General features: G+C 41.7%; 1 protein-coding gene across 2 annotated transcripts in view; it reads left to right on the top strand.

The window, feature by feature from the left end:
* Nucleotides 1–18,011, top strand: part of Kdm1a (lysine demethylase 1A) — a 55,478-nt gene that overhangs the window by 30,702 nt on the left and 6,765 nt on the right. For both annotated transcript variants that reach the window (NM_001130098.1, XM_039110624.2), the window contains 10 exon segments: nucleotides 886–964; nucleotides 1,843–1,935; nucleotides 2,651–2,757; nucleotides 4,595–4,676; nucleotides 6,626–6,720; nucleotides 14,108–14,250; nucleotides 14,899–14,989; nucleotides 16,323–16,457; nucleotides 17,052–17,125; nucleotides 17,858–17,969. In NM_001130098.1, the coding sequence (NP_001123570.1) occupies nucleotides 886–964; nucleotides 1,843–1,935; nucleotides 2,651–2,757; nucleotides 4,595–4,676; nucleotides 6,626–6,720; nucleotides 14,108–14,250; nucleotides 14,899–14,989; nucleotides 16,323–16,457; nucleotides 17,052–17,125; nucleotides 17,858–17,969 (1,011 nt within the window).

The following is an 18,011-nucleotide window of genomic DNA, read 5'->3' as shown; positions in this document are numbered from 1 at the left end:
CATCTGCAAAACAGGGCTTGTTACATTTTTTAGGAAAACTTTTAAAATGATGGTATTTATCCTGCTTTGTATTTTGTGTGTGTGTGTGTGTGTGTGTGTGTGTGTGTGTGTGTGTGTGTGTGTGTTTTAAAGAGAATTTCTGTTAAAATTCATGTTGAAAATCGTCGACTATGTTGTAATCTTTTCATTCTTTATCTGCAGGCTTTGAAATTATTTACTGGCCCTTCTTTCCTTTCTTAAATTAAACATATTACTTTCTTGGCTTCAGTAATACAGTATTTTCTGATTTTTTTTCCCTGTATCTCTGCACTGTAGTCCAATGCTTTCCAACTCAGTGTTATGTGAGGTCGTCCACCATTGTTTTTCTCTTGTGGACACTCTTCATCACAGTGCAGATCTCACCTCCTGTATGCTTCCTATCCAGTGTTTTCTCTTGGTTGTGTCAGAACTAGAATCATAGTCTGTGTGTGTTCTCACTCACCCCATTTACCAACTCATTTACTTGTTCAACCTAAAGCCGAGGGGTTCTCATTGACACTCTTCAGCCCCTGTAACCTGCACGGTTATAACAATGTGACTTTTCGGTTGTTGTTTTTAAATCTGTTCAGTATCTGGAATTATATAGCCCCAGGTTTAAACCCTAGCCATTCCTTGCTGCTTATTTAGACATTTTCCTCCTTTTTAGGTCAAATAGCCTCCAACTCCAATAACTCATTGGTGTAGTTTTCATTAGGTAATAGCTTCCTTGTCTGTGTTATAACCCTCGCTGTGTATGACAATAAAAAATTCATAGTTAGAAGTCTTAAATTTAAGAGATGATTTCACAACTGGTCAGGTGACATGTTTCTGTTGGTGTGTAATACAACTGATGTCATTTAAATACAGTTGCAGTTATGGTTGGACAACCCAAAGATTCAGCTGACATTTGAAGCTACGCTCCAGCAGTTAGAAGCACCTTATAACAGTGAGTACTGTGTCTGTGGGGAGAAGTTCCCTTGGAAGCCTGTGGCTTCTGTTGGCATTTTATTTCACCTTGTCTGCAGAAATGACTTTATAAAGTTGGATTTTTGTTTGTTTTCTTGATCTGTAAATTGTATTGATGCATGCGTTTAAGAGATTTCTAAATGTTTTCCCTGATATATTGTCTCATTGATCTATGGAATACTTTAGTATTAGATTATCTAATTATCTGGTTTTCTTTCTGTTTACCACCAACAGTTGGAAAAGTTTTTGCTAAAATATACGAACATTGTTCATACCTTGCAAAGTTTTGCTCTCTATTATCTGTGATGTAATAACTTTTAAAAAGATTTGTTTATGTATTTGAGTATTTTGTCTACATATATGTCTGCACACCAGAAGATGGCATCAGATTCCATTATGGGCACTTGTGAGCCACCATGTGAGTGCTAGGTATTGAACCTGGGAACCCTTGGAAGGGCAGCCAGTGCTCTTAACTGCTGAGCCATTTCTCTAGTCCATAATATCATCTTTAAAATACCAATTTAGCCAGGTATGAGCACATACTCATGACCTCAGCATTCTGGGGTGGAAGCAGGAGGATTATTAGTTCAAGGTCAGCCTTGGATACGTAGCAAGTGTGAAGCCAGCCTCAACTTCATGAAACTGCCTCCAAATTGCAGTCTCTCCCCAGCCCTCCACCTCCCCATTTGTTGAACCTTTGTTCTGTGTTACAGCCCGATAGTTCTTTGTTGGCTAAAGGAATCACATGTCCAAAGTGCCATGAGTTGTGTGTGGATGACTTCACAGTAGAGAGAAGAGTTAGAATAGCGTTTAGTCTGACCTGGTGGGAATATGACGGTGTTTTAACGTGCTCTACAGGTGACACTGTACTTGTCCACCGAGTTCATAGTTACTTAGAGCGCCACGGTCTTATCAACTTCGGCATCTACAAGAGGATAAAACCTTTACCAAGTAAGCACTTTCCTGCCAAATGAATTAAGTGGTTTATAGTAATACTTTTAGGCCTGTCTTTAGTATTGTATTGTTGGTGACATTTTACTTAATGTTTCCATTAGTGAAAATATTCTCAAGAGTATAAGTCAAATGTAAAATGAATGAATGAATGTACATCTCTTTGAATTTCCTATTTGAGAAGGTTTTAGGAAAAGAATAATTTCCAGTTTTTAAAAATCTGAATCACAGAACTCTTAGAGATGGGAGAAGTGAGTTATGCAGGCAGCAGGGTTGGAGGCTTTCCGCTGTGGCTCCTTTGCTTTCTAAGTATTTGCCCTTTTCATGCTGTTTGAACAGTGTCTGCCAGAGTCTAAGAGACAAAGATATTCTGGAAAAAAATATTTTCAGAAAGGAGTACTAACTTAAACAGTAGTAAAACTGAAAAAATGGCTCACATTGGTACAGTTTTGAAGGCCTTCCTGAGAGATAGGCTACAAAACTTCAAACTACTAGTCTGACTCAAACTTGTACATTGAGTTACAGGCTTACAGCATTGAATTAATTTCTATAAGTCTCTGACATTTGTAATTTCCACAGTCTCCACAGTTTGAAAGTAACTGAATTGTTTAAGACATTACATAAAAAAGCCAAAAGTTTTTGTGAGAGGGGGGAAAAATATATACAAACTCAGATTTACAAACTGCTATAATTTTTGTTCTCTTTTTCCTTTCAGTTAAAAAGACAGGAAAGGTGATTATTATAGGCTCAGGTGTTTCTGGCTTGGCAGCAGCTCGACAACTACAGAGTTTTGGGATGGATGTCACACTTCTGGAAGCCAGGGTAAGAGTTCTATTTGGGGATTAGAGGCCTGACCTAATGGAAACATGGTAAGGAATTAACCTGTTATAGATTAGAGAATTGGAGAATTTGTGCTTACCCAGGCTGGGTTCTATAGTATAATTGAATATTTTTGGATAAGGTTGGGTAAGATTTGGGTAAGGTTGGTGTTGTAGCTTTTATTTATATTATGAGTATTTGGTGCTGGGAATCAAGCCCAAGAGCCTTACACATAGTAGTTAAATGCTCTACCATTGATCTATATTTTTGCTAAATTATTTTTGACAATAGATCTTTAGAAAGTGATTAGTGAATATGGAGTTCATAAAGGATAATTGGGTGGATAATTTCAGATAATTTTTTACCATTAGCACTCTTTGTCTCTGTGTTTTTCTCTGCTTTAAGGTTTATAATTGTATGTTTTATGCATATATCTGGGTGTGAATATATGCACATGTGTGTGCAGGTTCCCAGAAGAGGGCATCAGCTCTCTTGAGCTGGATTACAGTTGGTTGTGAGTCACTCTGGTTGCTGGGAATTGAACTCAGGACCTCTGGAAGAGCAGTCAGTGCTCTTAACCACTGAGCCATCTCTCCAGCCAGAAACCTTACTTCTTCATAACCTAAACATTTCAAAATTTTATAAAATCTTTAAAATATCATGTATAGTTCGTTCAAAACTGCTTTTATGAAGTTTTTAATTTTTTTAAAATAATTTACACAGAGCATGGGGGAATAAGAATGGTTTTCTTGATCGGCTGCTGCTTCTGTCTGTCCTCTCTGTACTGTGTGTTAAGAGTGAAGGAAGACACAGCAGGTCATTTTGAACCTTCCTACATTGACTATAACTCGTAAGGTTTGTTCTGCAATTTTTGTTGTGTATCAAGTTTACAGGGTGCTTTGATATTTTCCATGATTTTATCTTGAGGAAGGTTTTTCTATCCCCAAAACCTTAATTAGTAGACGCAAGCCTGGACCTTTTTAGGACTAAAAGCTATAGTTACCAGTTTGTTTTCAGTAGACCTAGTTGGTTCCTGGGCATCAGGAACATTTGTCAGAGAAGTTATCTGCCAAACGATGCAGTTACAACAGCTAATGAATGTGTCTGTGGCTCAGGCTACTTGGACTTTTGTGAGATCATCAGTTTAACACTAGCCAGGTCGGGGTTGGGGATTTAGCTCAGTGGTAGAGCGCTTGCCTAGGAAGCGCAAGGCCCTGGGTTCGGTCCCCAGCTCTGAAAAAAAGAACCAAAAAAAAAAAAAAAACCACTAGCCAGGGCAACTTGATAAAATACCCATCCCCCATTACAAGTGACTGCAGTAATTAAAGTGTAAGCATCATATCACAGTGGTAGAACGTTGTGTTTAGCATTAGGGTTTTATTTATTTATTTTTTTAATATTTATTTTCTATCTGCATGTACACCTGCGTGCCCAAAGAGGGCATGAGAACTCATTACAGATGGTTGTGAGCTACCATACAGCTGCTGGGAGTTGAACTCAGGACCCCTGGAGAGCAGCTGAAGCTCTTGCCGCTGAGCCATCTCTCCAGCCCAGGGTTAGAGTTCCAAGCATGTATTTTCTGAGTGAGCCTTGTGCATCCTGTGCACTTAGAGTAGCTGAGCATCAAGTTTAGCCTTCCGGCTCTCACACGGTTTCATCATATCACTTCTGAATTTATGCTTATTGCAATCTTTCCTTCAGGTTATCATTGGTGTGTGTTTTGTATACATAGTATTAACTTGAAACAATATTTTTATATTATGAAAGATTGAATCCTGGTGTGGTTAGTTATGCTTAAAACAGGCTAAATGACTTTGAGCATTTGTTTGTAAAAAAACAGGATCGTGTAGGTGGACGGGTCGCTACATTTCGAAAAGGAAACTATGTAGCTGATCTTGGAGCCATGGTAGTAACAGGTCTTGGTAAGTAGTTTAATTTGATACTGTAATATACAATCTAAAATGAGAAAGATGGAGCTTACATTTAAAGCAGTAGTTAATTTTATAATATACTAATTAGGGACCCGCCATAGACAGAGAGTCATAGAGACACACCACACACAATGAGTCATAGGGTCACACCACACACAATGAGTCATAGGGACTCAGCACAGGCAGACAGAGAGTCATAGTGACACTACAGGCAGTGAGTCATAGGGTCACACCACAGACAGTCATAGTGACACACCACACACAGTGAGTCATAGTGACACACCACAGACAGACAAGGAGTCATAGTGACACACCACACACAGACAGTGAGTCATAGTGACACACCACACACAGACAGTGAGTCATAGTGACACACCACACACAGACAGTGAGTCATAGTGACACACCACACACAGACAGTGAGTCATAGTGAGAGAAGTCTCCTTTCCTCATAGTTGTAGTACTAGGCCAAAGGGGCAATAATTTATAACCTTCTTGTTAATAGTCTTGGGTAGTTCAGATCACATGGCAAGAAACAGTATGTGAGTGTCTTTTATGTTTCATCCTTCTAAGGCTAATAAGAGTCAATCAAGTTTATTATCTATCATATCACCTCCAAAGCATTTACCTTTTGAATACCAGAATAGGAGGACTAAGTGGGAATTCTCACAGTGGGAATTAAACTCCAACCTGAGTTTGTTGTAGTTGTTTTGGTTGTGAGTTTGTTTGTTTGTTTTATTTTACCGAGACGGGTTTCTGTAGATTAGGCTGTCCTAGAACTCAAAGAGATCCAATTGGTTCTGCCCCCCATCCCCCAAGTGCTAGGATTAAAGGTGTGTGCCACCATGACTTGGCCCAACTTGAATTTTGAAGGTGCAAAGTATATTCACCTCATAGCAGGTCCTCATCTCTTATTAGTAGGAAGTCCATTGCCAAGTGTCCTTTCTGAAGGCGGAAAAATGTGGATTGTACAAGTCTTTTGACACTGGGGCACTTTTTTCTAGTTCAAAGAAATTATCCTAAGGAAACAGATTAGTGAATGATGCTAAGTTTGGATCATTTCCAACATAACATTGTTTCTAATGGCACAGGGTTAGAAACCACATGAGAAGATTAAATTACTATATGTGGGATATGTATGTCCACTAAGAATTATAGCTTCACAGCATAACATGTTTGCAATGTATTGCTGAATTAAAAATTTCACAGAATAGGTTATCTTTTTATATAAAGCCTGTAACTCTGTACATCTGAGTCATAGAAAGCTCTGTATTAAAACATTAACTTAAAGAATTATGAGTAATATATAACTTTTCCGCCCTGGTTTTTCCAGACAGGGTTTCTCTGTGTAGCCCTGGCTCTCCTAGAACTCACTTTATAGACTAGGTTGATCTCAAACCCAGAGATCCACCTGCCTCTGTATCCCAAATGCTGAGATTCCCCCCCCCCCCCCTTGGAGCTGGGGACCAAGCCTTGCGCTTGTTAGGCAAGCGCTCTACCGCTGAGCTAAATCCCCAACCCTCCAAATGCTGAGATTAAAGGTGCCTGGCTTATTTAATATTTTTATGTTGGTCTAACATGGTTTTTTTTTTCCCCTGTGAGCTTTAAATTAGAAGGTATAGTTCACACCCTAGATTTTCAGCTGTTTTATTCATTCTTTTGGCAATGCTGCTGGGATCCAATTCAGTGCCTTGAAAGTGGGAGATAGGCTCTAGTACTGAGTTCTGTCCGCAGCCCTGGCTTATTCTACAGATGTCTCATGACATAGCCTGGCTGGCCTTGAGCACTCCATCTTCCCGCCTCTTGTCTTGAAAGGGCTGCAGCACTGGGTGTAGGCCACCAGGGCTGAATTTAGCATGTTTTTATTTTGAGTAAAGAAAATTTGACTTTGAGGCTTTTCTTTTCAAGGGTAGGCTGAATTTGTTTGAGTTTTTTTCTAGGAGGAAATCCCATGGCTGTCGTCAGCAAACAAGTAAATATGGAACTGGCCAAGATCAAGCAAAAATGCCCACTTTATGAAGCCAATGGACAAGCTGTAAGTTGACAAACAGCTTTTCAAAATTTCTTTGGGTCAATTGGGAATAATTCTAAGGAATGTATTAATTACCAAGCATGACATGAATATACAGACTGAGAAACAATTGACATTTTTCTGTTTCTTAACTCTGCCTTATATAGGAAGGGATGATGGTGTCTGCAAATTTACATGTCTGCTTGGGCGTTTTGTCTCTAGGTATTGACTGAAGGCCGACCACACAGTTAATTAGTCCGAGCCACTTTTTTCAGTAGACCTATGCCATTGAACCTGAGTCTTCATATTTCTGTGCTGTCTGTCCCTCCATCCTGTGCTTTAGCCCTGTGTGCTCTGTCACTTCGCTGTGTGTGTAGATGGGGCTCTGACAGGCTAGGAAACAGCCAAACAGAGATATTTACCTAGAGATGGAGTAACTTAGTGTGGTCAGAGGCTTAGGAGCTTCTTGTCCTTGGTGTGAGAGTTGCACAAACATGGTGATTGGTCTGAGATGTGAGTGGGTGAGCCTTGGTCAGACAGGTTTAGGGTACCCTGGCAGTCCTGATTTTGCAGGTGTGAGTAAAATTCAGGAAGTTTGCATTTAGCAGGAATTTGACCAACTGCCCTGTCAGGATGAGAAGCCACTCTCTGAGAATGTAAACATGGTTAACTTTGTATTTTGAGGAAGAAAGTTTGCTATGTATATTATATGTCATAGCTTAGCTGCTGTTACCACAAGTGGTTTTGCACAGTGATGATCTCAGGTGACATCTGTGTTTACTCCTGCCTGTCTGTGGGTTTTATGGGCTTCAGATCAGAAAGAGGGGCTGATATTCAGGAAATGACTTGGGTTATATCCACCAGAATGTGCAGCTTTCATTCCAGGGCTTTTTTGTGGGAGGCATCTAACGGAATGAGAGAGAAGGGATAGAAAGGTGTTAACTCAAGCACAAGGCCCTGGGTTCGGTCCCCAGCTCTGGGGGGGAAAAAAAAAAAAGAAAGGTGTTAACTTAGTAATAATTTATTTGACAAAAGTCAATAAAAATACAAAGTTGAAGACAGTTCTCTGCTACAATCTAGTGGTATTTATGTGGAAATAACCCCCTCCAGTTTTCATTATGGACATTTTTAAGAAATAGAAAAGTAGGAAGAGTATTATAATGTACCCCCATTTTCCCAATTTTTTTCATTTGTCCTGTTTGTTCTTCGAGGAGAGAGTGCCTAAAAAAACTGTCACCCAGAAGTGTTGCAGTTGCTAATTAACATCTACTCACACCAACCTGGCAGTGGCTGCAACCCAGCTACCTCTCCCCAGTGTTCCCAAGTCTATCAGCATTTGCCAAGGGGTAGAGCCAACTGCTACAGAAGAGGCGGGCATGAAGGAGTGTGGAAGTGACTGATGGGATAGGGTGAAAGGGGGAGGAAACACCTTGCTAAGGTGCTGTTTTGGACTTCAGGCCGTGGTGCTGAGGAAGGTGACTAGAAGGCTCAGAGGGAAAGGATGAGCTCTCCTGGTGAGGCAAGAAGACAAGCTACAGTGCAGGGCAAGCAAGGCCTACAGTGGAGGCACTGGGAGCAGAGCTTGGAACAGGGGAAATGACAGGATGAGATAGGTCTTTGAGGTCAGGAGCAGGAAAGAACCTGCCTGGGTGTGGGAAGTGAGCAAGTCAGCAAGTAAAGAGATACCAGAGAAGTATGTTCAGTGTTAGGTACGCTCTTTGTCTGTGACCGACTCCTGAGCCTGCTACCTGAGCCTTCCAAGGACTGAGACAGTGTAACCAAGCACAGCTTAGCTGGTAAAATACACTTTTATTTTTGTGTTTGCTGTGTCGGGGATGGGATCCAGGACTTCAGGCTTCTAGGCAATTGCTCTATCTGTGATCCTCCTTAGTGGTGTTTTTGTTTGTTTGTTTTTTGGGGGGTTTTGTTATTTCTGTGAAACATCTTTTAAAAACACATGTTTTAAAGTAATATATCCACTAGCATGTTCTCCTGAAGCATAGTCACCAATCTCCTGTCAGTGTGGGATATGATTAAAACAGCTTGCATAAGAACATTGGCATTTGCTGGTGGCCATACTATAGAAACTTGTATATTATGTTCTGGCTTGAGCTCCCTATCTGAGGACTAGCCCTTTGGGGACAGAGTCAGTATTTTGAACGAGGGATATGTTTTTTTTTCTTCCCTGTCCCCTTTTTTTAGATTTAATTATTTTATGTATTTGGTGTTTTGCCTACATGTAAGTCTGTCCATAACATGTGCCTACTGCCCATGGAGGACAGAAGAGGGTTTTGGATCCCTTAGTACTGGAATTATAGATGGCTGTGAAATACCATGTGGGTGCTGGGTGTTGAACCTGGGTCTTCCGTAAAGGCAGCACGTGCCCTTCACTGCTGAGCCATCTCTCCAGCCTACAGTATTTTCCCCTAAGTTCATTTATTTGTATCTGGTGCTGTAGTCAAGCAATGGTTGTTCAGGCATTGTAGTTTTGGAATGAATTCTTTGTAGCTTTGAGTTCTTCTTGCCTTTTGCATAACTCTATGTCAGAAGCCACATTAATAAGCTTCTCCATCTCTGATGGCATGGCTCAGTGAGAGTGCAGAACTGTTGACTGTAGACTAGTTTTTCACTTAGGGCACGGGTACAGGGACCTTTGTTTGCCTGTGTTTATAATTACAGACGATGCAGAAATATGAGAAGCTGCGTAGGTCAGTAGTCTCATTTTGCAGAATGGAAAACTTTATCTCCCATGTATTTCCCTAAAGCACTTACGGATCAGTCTGTTTCCTGGTGCTAGCTCAGTTTCTCATTTTGTTCTGTTACACCTGCCTGAGTTTTCAGGAAGACGAGTGGGGCGGGGTGAGTGATCGATTGCCTGTGTGACTGCTGAGTCTCCTTCACAGAGCTTTGAAATAGTTCCCCGAGGCCTAGCTCCATAGAGTATGATGCCTTTAATTCCAACACTTGGGACACAGAGGCAGGTGGATTTCTGTGAGTTTGAAGCCAGCTTGGTCTGTATAGCAAGTTCCAGGACAGACAAGGCTACGTAATAGAGAGCCCCTGTTTCAAAATAAAACAAAAAACTAAAATAGTTTCCCTTAGAGCCAGCAAGGCCCACCTAGAGTAGAAATTACTCAGCCATTAAGATTTCTTAGTGTTTAAAAAAATGCAATTCTATGTTCTTTATGTACAACCTTAGTCAAAATTTACCCAGCACAGTGCCACAGTCCTTAATTCCAGCTACTTAGGAGGCTGAAGCAAGAAGATCATAATAACCCAGTTTCAAAACAAATAAATAGTAACAACAAACACCACCTATTACATCTTTTCCTATTGCAAGAATGGCCAGGTGTAGAGCTGTGTGTGTCCTTAAGCAAGCACCACCCATAATGATATCTACAGCTCGCCCTCGCCCTCGCCCTTTCCTTTCCCCCTCCCTCTTTTTCTCTCTCTGATTTGAGACAGGGTTTCTCTGTGTAGCCCTGGCCATTCTGGAACTCACAAAAACTGATTGAAGCCCAGTGGTCTGGGGTTCAGTCCTTAGTACAACAAAGGAGGGAAGCAATTTGATGGTTCTGTGGTTCGTACACAGAGAATAAGTTTACCATGTTTGCGAAGGCCAACAGTTACCGAAAGTTAGAGATCTCACCGGATCTGGACGGGCACACCTTCCATCCCCGCACTCAGGAGGCGGTGCAGGTGGATCTTTGTGAGTTCCAGGATAGACAGGGTTACCCAGAGAAACCCTGTCTCAAAACCAAAAAAAAAGAGAGGTTATGGGTATCACGGGTGGTGCTTGCTCCATACCTAGCCATATTTTGCTAGGTAGATGTAACTAGGTGGAGTTTGTTGTTATTTTTTGTGTATGTGTACTTAGTTGTGTATATGTGTGTGCAGGTTTGTATTGTGTTTGGGGGTGTGAGTGTACATATGAGGTTGGTGTCTCCCTCCTTCACTCTTTGTCTTATTTTGAGATAGGGTCTCTCACAGAACCTGGAGCTCACAAGCTATTTTGGCTGACCAGCAAGCCCTAGGGATTCTTCTGTTCCTGCTTCCCCTGCACTGGATTATGTTTTTGTGTGAATGCTGGGGATCTGAACTCAGGTCTTCAGTTGTGTAGTGGGCTAAGCATCTTATTTTCCCAGTGCTACTGTGAAACTATTAAAACATGGTGACAATGATCCCTAAGGCAATACGTCACCATTCTCTGTGGTCCTACATGGGCAGCTAGAGTACTGAGCTTCAGTGTTGGTGGGGTTGGGGATGCACGATGATCTATCCTGCATGTCTGCAGTTTTCCTTTGGAGAAACATCTCCATAACTATTTGTAAAAGTAATGGAGTCCAAAGATTTTAACCAAAGAGAATAAAATATTCAGAACCCTGACCATTTGGAGGTCCTTAGAGTAGTCATGTAAAACAGTGTATGTATCTGGCCTTTTGGCAGTGGATTTAGTATTTAAATGCATTCAAAACACATTTGAGTTTCTCCGGATTGGTATTGGTTTGCCAATGGACACCTATACTATTTACCATTTCCAAATATTCTCATTTACAATTGAAATGTTAAAGTCAACGTAGAACAGCCCGGCTTCCCCTGGTTACTCCAGCAACATCAGTATTGCTGTAATTGCTCACCTGGGCAGAAAATGGATGGGCCTGGCTGCTGACTGCCTCACATACCTCCTGATAAAGCTGAGCCTTGGGTCTAAGTGGGTACTGGACATGCAGTCTTTCATCTGGTATCAAACGTGGCAGTACTCCTTTGGTTTGAGTCTTACTTGTTTGGTTTTGTTGTTACTGTTCTGTGTTTTCTGTTTTTTTGTTTGTTTGTTTTTGTTTTTTTAATTGAGTTTTGCTTTTGTTCCTCAGTGATTTCTCACTCCCACCCCCGCCTGCCTTTGTTAAATTGCCCCCGACCCCTGGTCAATTCTAAGCCTTGACTCTCCCATTTTGGTCTCTGTATAGTCTGTTCCTTATTTCCCCAGCGGTTGCAGCTTCTAAGCTAACAATGCTTCTGTCATGCTGTGTGTTTAAAGCCTTATTTTACTGCTGTCATACAAAACTAAACTTGACGTGGCTGTTGGGCTGTTATTTACAGTTTATTTCTCCCTCTGCTGCACTGATTAAAAGGACACTGTCAAGGTATTTTTTCATAATTTTTCAAATCATTTTCTTCACTGTTACAGTAACCCATTAAAAGCTTACACGCGAGTCTTCTCCTCTCAGTGGTCTCTCCATCACGTCACACTGCTTTGTTGCTGTAGGTTGCGCCTATATGTTGGGCTGGTGCTGTTTGAGTTTTTGTCATGGAAAGCGCATGTAAAACATCAGTTTGTTTTTTTGTTTTTTCTTTTTGTTTTTGTTTTTGTGGGGAGTGTGGATGGGAAAGGGGGAAGTGTAATAAATCAAGCAGGCTGCTCAGAAAATAGAGGGAAGAAACAAAGGTCAATTTGGTCCCTCTAACCTTGACAGTGTCCCTTTAAATATTTCTCTATCACACACCCTAGACTCAGATACCGAACTGGAATGCTGGGTGTTTCTCCGTATGAACTCTTTTTTGTGACTGTCACCCTAACCACAAAGATTAAAGCTTGTCTAGAGCAAGCCATCCTGTTGGCACTGGAAGAGCTTTAATCTGTCCCATTTGCGTTCTTGTGTTTTGGCACATTCCGCCTCATGGTAGAGGCATATGTGGTTTAGTTCCTCTTGCTAGAGCATCCTCTTGGGAGGCACGTTAGAAACCTGCATAGGAACACCCCAGGAAAGCAGTCTTGCTGTTAACAATGCACAGCCATGTAGATTTTTATATTGAAATGTGATTGTCTCCCTTTTGAAAGGAGAGCTAAGTATAGAGTGCTAGAACCATCTTGTATATCACCATCGCAGACTTGTACTAGAAATAGCAAGTTCCTGGCAGAATTTCATTTTAAGTTACTGTATACACGGCCATCACATCTTTGAGTAAAAGTAACTGATGAGAATGTGACTGAAATTCATGATGAGGGTCTCTGAACAACTCTAATAGGTGTGGTCAGAGCAGGGAGGACCACCACCAAGAGCTCTTCTTTCTCTGTGGAAATGGGTCACCAGCTCCTGAGACCACAGTAATGCATAAACAGCACCAGGCGTCTGAAGCCTAGTCCTCTATCTCGTTTTTGTACACAAGTGAGATTATTGGAGTTTTGATTTCCTTTAGGCTGGGAGTAGCTAATTCTCTGTGAGAACCACCTCTCTCCTTGAGACGTTAAGCATGACTGTCAGTTCTGTCAGTTGTGTTCACAGATCCAAAGCAGATCCACTTTGGTGCTCTTCCCCTTCTCTTTTAGAAAAAGTCACCCTTTTTGATAGGTCATCTGTCTTTGCCATAGGACTGGCCCATCTCATGGGATGGTATAGTCGAGTGCTTGCGAGTATAAAATTGAAGGGCTTCCATTGTTGAGAGGTAGCTTCTCACTGTAGTGCTCCTGTCAGAAGTCACATCCTACCCAGCCCTTCAGGCTTAGTGTCTTCTAGAGCCTATTTTAGTGCTTTGTTTTCTTATTCTCTATTTAGGTTGGTTGGGAAGTGAAGTCTGTATTTTAAATCTCATTTCTTACACAGTGCCCAGCCCTGGCAAAAGATGCTTATCTTAGACATGCTTCGTTATCTCTCTCTGTTGCCATGAACCCAGCAGTGGGGCTGCAGATAGTTTACATTGGGACAAAACTGAGCTCTAACCAAAGAGTGGTACTGATGAACTAATGCTGTCAGTAGACTCTCCAGAAAGGTCTAGGTCAGCTAGAGGACTGCTGTGCAGCACGTTCCTTCCTCTGCCACAGCAGGGCACCAGGCTTTCTGGGAACTGAATTATTCCTAATCTAAGACCTTTGACATTGAACTCTGAAGCTGAGAATCCACTATTAGTTACTATGTAAAAGAGTATGGTTACGATGTGTTATTGTGAGCACCATGAATTTTACTTCTGTATTTTCTACTGTCCTTTGAAATTCTTTCATCCTTGAGCAGGTAACTTGAGCTTCTTCTTTTTCTATTTTGCTCTGATTCTTTAAGGCCTTCAGGTGTGTGCTCATAGTTTTTGTTCTCGGGGACTTTTCTAGTCTGTCCTTTGCATGTCAGTTCAGCTTAGCTCAGTGTACCTGTGCTTCATGTAACTTCAGCTAGTGCCAGTGCAGGTCTCACAGCTCTTACTGTAGTCCCAGCTCGGAGGGAGCAAGTGGGAGAGAAGGAAACATTTCATATCTCATTTAAATGGATTTGCCACTTCATAGAAAAAGTCAAACCATTGTCCTCAAAGGTTTTCCTTTGAAATACATATTCTGGCCTCTAAACTGTAGAGCATTTTTGTGTGTTCATGGACGACTGTGCTTATAGTCTTACAAGGACCAACTCTGCTATATTCATGTTTGCAGGTTCCAAAAGAGAAAGATGAAATGGTAGAACAAGAATTTAACCGGTTGCTTGAAGCCACCTCTTACCTTAGTCATCAGTTAGACTTCAACGTCCTCAATAATAAACCTGTGTCCCTTGGCCAGGCGTTGGAGGTTGTCATTCAGTGAGTACTTTAAACTGTTTATTGCGTAGTGAATTCCATTTACAGACTGCTATTTATGTTTAAGTTTTTCTTAAGTCCTACTTGAGCTAATTTTTACATATTTTCATGTGAAATTGTAAGTCTCAAAGTAAGGACTGGAGAGATGGTCCAGTGGTTAAAGAAGAGCACTGGCTGCTCTTCCAGAGGCCTGGGCTCAGTTCTAGCGCTTCTGTAACCACTCACAGCCGTCTGTCAGTCAGTACCAGATCTGACACTCTCTAGTCCCCTCCCTCTGAAGAGACTGTATGCATCCAGTGCATTGATAAGACAGGCAAACACTCATAATAAAACTAAATGAATTTTTTTTAAAAATGAAATTTCAAAGTAACACATTTTTAAAAATTATGGAATCCCCAGGGCCTCTTTCAGTTTTAAAATGTACTACTTTAATGTGTGTTATTTTATTTATCTTGTAGGCTAGGTAACAAATACAACAAGCTAACTTCCTCATCTGGATATTAGACATTCAGTGGGGTTTGGCCCTTGGATTTTTGGCTGGGTCCCAGGTTTGTGCTACAGAGTTGATTTTGCAGCTGGGCTGTGTGTGTGTGTGTGTGTGTGTGTGTGTGTGTGTGTGTGTGTGTGTGGTGTCGTTGTTGTCTCCTACAGGCTACAAGAAAAGCACGTCAAAGATGAGCAGATTGAACACTGGAAGAAGATAGTGAAAACTCAGGAGGAATTGAAAGAGCTTCTCAATAAGGTAGCACTCTGCAGTCACTGCTCTCACACCCCATCCCCAACCCTCACCCAAAACACGTAACTAAGGAGATTCCTTTAACTTAGAGGTGCTAAAGGCCTTTTTGGAGTTTGCCCTTCATGGCAAACTTCATGGCAGCTTTGTGGGTCTCCTTACCTTACTCACTGCAGTCGGTTGGTACAGCACCCCGCTGAGGTCTGGGGTTAGAGCAAGATGAGCTGTGGTGGGGCCAGTTACTCATCGAAGATGACATCCAAGTCAGCCCACTCACTGCCATAATTGTCTCCAGATGCCTCATGTCCACCTCTGTTCCCTAGCTGAGGGCTGTCACCACCAGGCCTCAGGTTCTAGATGATTCAAAGGTAGTTGTATTTTCCTTCTTGTATTACCAACTGCAAAAGACCACCAGCCTAGGGAGAAAGGGTTCCTCAGCGGGGGGAGGGCCTCTCTGTATGGACTGTGGCAAGGATTGAGCAGTGGCTGGGGGATTGCCAGTTGGTATACACCTGGGGGCCAGGTTTCAGTACTGTTTAACTGAAAAACTAGTATTAGGAATGATGATATATATAAGTTCCTTTTGTGATCTGACCTTTTGCATGTTTAATAAAAGGAGCAAAGCTGGGCATGGTGGTGAACCTGTGAGATTGTAACATCCTGGCTAAAACAAGAGGGACTGTGAGGGACAGTGAGGCCTTGTCTCAAAAGCAAAACAGGGACACCTGCTTTCTCAAAATAAATTTAAATTGATGGTAGGTTGTTTCACTTTTTTTTTTTTTTTTTTTTTTTTTTGGTTCTTTTTTTTCGGAGCTGGGGACCGAACCCAGGGCCTTGCGCTTCCTAGGTAAGCGCTCTACCACTGAGCTAAATCCCCAGCCCCTGTTTCACTTTTTTTAAGTGGAATATTCATTTTCTTCTCTATTGTTTTGGAAGACAAGAATCCATGTTAGTGTAGGTAGTGTTGTGGAAACCTCTGTTAAACTGTTTTTCCCGGGGCTGGAGAGATGGCTCAGTGGTTAAGAGCACTGACTGCTCTTCTAGATGTTCTGAGTTCAATTCCCAACAACCACATGGTGGCTCACAACCATCTGTAATGGGATCTGGTGCCCTCTTCTGGTGTGTCAGAGGACAGCTATAGTGTACTCACATACAGAAAATAAAATCTTTAAAAAAAAACCAAAACTGTTTTTCCCAAATGGCATGACAGAAAAGGGGTATGCAGAATTTCCAAAGATCTTTCACAACAGTGTACAGGGAGAGCCACTGTCAAGGGTATGTGTTATTTGGGAATGAATTACGTTGCCATCCAGTCTGAAAATTTTTTGCTTTTCTATCTTAGATGGTAAACTTGAAGGAGAAAATTAAAGAGCTCCACCAGCAATACAAAGAAGCTTCAGAAGTGAAGCCGCCCAGAGATATTACAGCTGAGTTCCTAGTGAAAAGCAAGCACAGGGACCTGACTGCCCTCTGCAAGGTCAGTGCCATCCTGCCCTGAAAAGTCGAGCAGAGGTAGGAAGCCTGAGATGAGCCACAGCCAATGGCAAGTGTCTGTGCTGTGAGAAGAAGGTTTTGTGGCATAAGAGCCATGGAGTATTGTGTGAGAATGTTGTTTCCTGCAGAGTTCTTACCCTGACAGTTGAGAATAGTAATGCATGTGGAGTTTGAAGTCAGACTGTGGTTTAAATAATTCACTTGGTGTCCCTAACACCTTGGTGTCCTTAGTCACCTTGTCTGCAGCATGGTATCAGTCATGCATAGCTTGGAGAGTCCTCGTGAAGCTTAAATGAACTGTTTGCAAGGGGTCCCATCCCAAGGCCACGAGAGGTGTGGAGAGCATGGTGGCTGCTTGCTGTCATCCTTGCTGGAGCACACTGCTGGTGCTTTTCTCATTTTTTCCTCCTGCCCCATCTCATTCCAGATTCATAGCTTGTTTCCAGGATAAAAAACCCCAGCCTTAAATTGAATCACACTTTCTAAGCACGATCTGAGCAGGAAGTGTGTTACATATAAACTAGGTACATATCTGACTATTTAAGATTAAACTACATTTTTTAATAATTTCTGTCAGGAATATGATGAATTAGCTGAAACACAAGGAAAGCTAGAAGAAAAACTTCAAGAATTGGAAGCCAATCCCCCAAGGTAAGGAAAGACGCTCAGACACTGAGAATTTCAGCTTTGCTCCCCTTGAGTTGAGGTCGGAAGATGAACAGTGGCCTTTCCTTTCATGAATGTGGACTGAATTAGGTGATGGATGGGAGTGTGTGGGCATGGGGCTTGTCGGGTCTGTAGTCTCCTCCTCGTGCATTAGGTGAGGATACTCTCAGTATATACAGGTAGCACTTCTCCACAACTCCTGACATTGAGATGAAGTTGTTATACATGGAAATTGTCTTTGTGTGATTTAAAAGTATTGTTGCTTTATCCTTGAAAGATTGGGGGAGGGGCAGGACTGTTCTCCTTATTCCCACTGGGGACAGGCAGTGACTGGATGATGACAAAACACTCTACGTGCATCTGCCCTGTTTTCTTGCAGACGAAAGTGCTATTTGTCCTTGGAGTAAAGCCTGTAGATTTGAAACAAAGCTCACACTTTTGTGATATATGAAAGCTTAGTATGAGGAAATTTTTTTTCAGACAAAGGTGACCCCACTGTCATTTGCTAAGCCAAGCTTGACATTGCTCTCTAGACATCAGGGACAGAGTAGTTTAATAACAGGTGAGAGCCTGTTCTGTGGTTTAGATGGAAGGCCCAATCTCACCCCAGTTTACAGTCTAGATTGGCTGGGACCATCCATGGAGCTCATTGAGACTAGCAGTGATGCTTTTGTGCTTTTGTTAACCCTGTGCTCCCTGATTTTTTTTTTTTTTCAGTGATGTATATCTCTCATCAAGAGACAGACAAATACTTGACTGGCATTTTGCAAATCTTGAATTTGCCAACGCCACACCTCTCTCTACCCTCTCTCTTAAACATTGGGATCAGGTAGGATTTCTTCATTATTGAGCTGAACATGCTTGAGGGTTG

Source organism: Rattus norvegicus, chromosome 5, assembly GCF_036323735.1.
Source record: "Rattus norvegicus strain BN/NHsdMcwi chromosome 5, GRCr8, whole genome shotgun sequence".
Classification (NCBI taxonomy): domain Eukaryota; kingdom Metazoa; phylum Chordata; class Mammalia; order Rodentia; family Muridae; genus Rattus; species Rattus norvegicus.
This window is presented reverse-complemented; position numbering and strand designations above follow the sequence as displayed.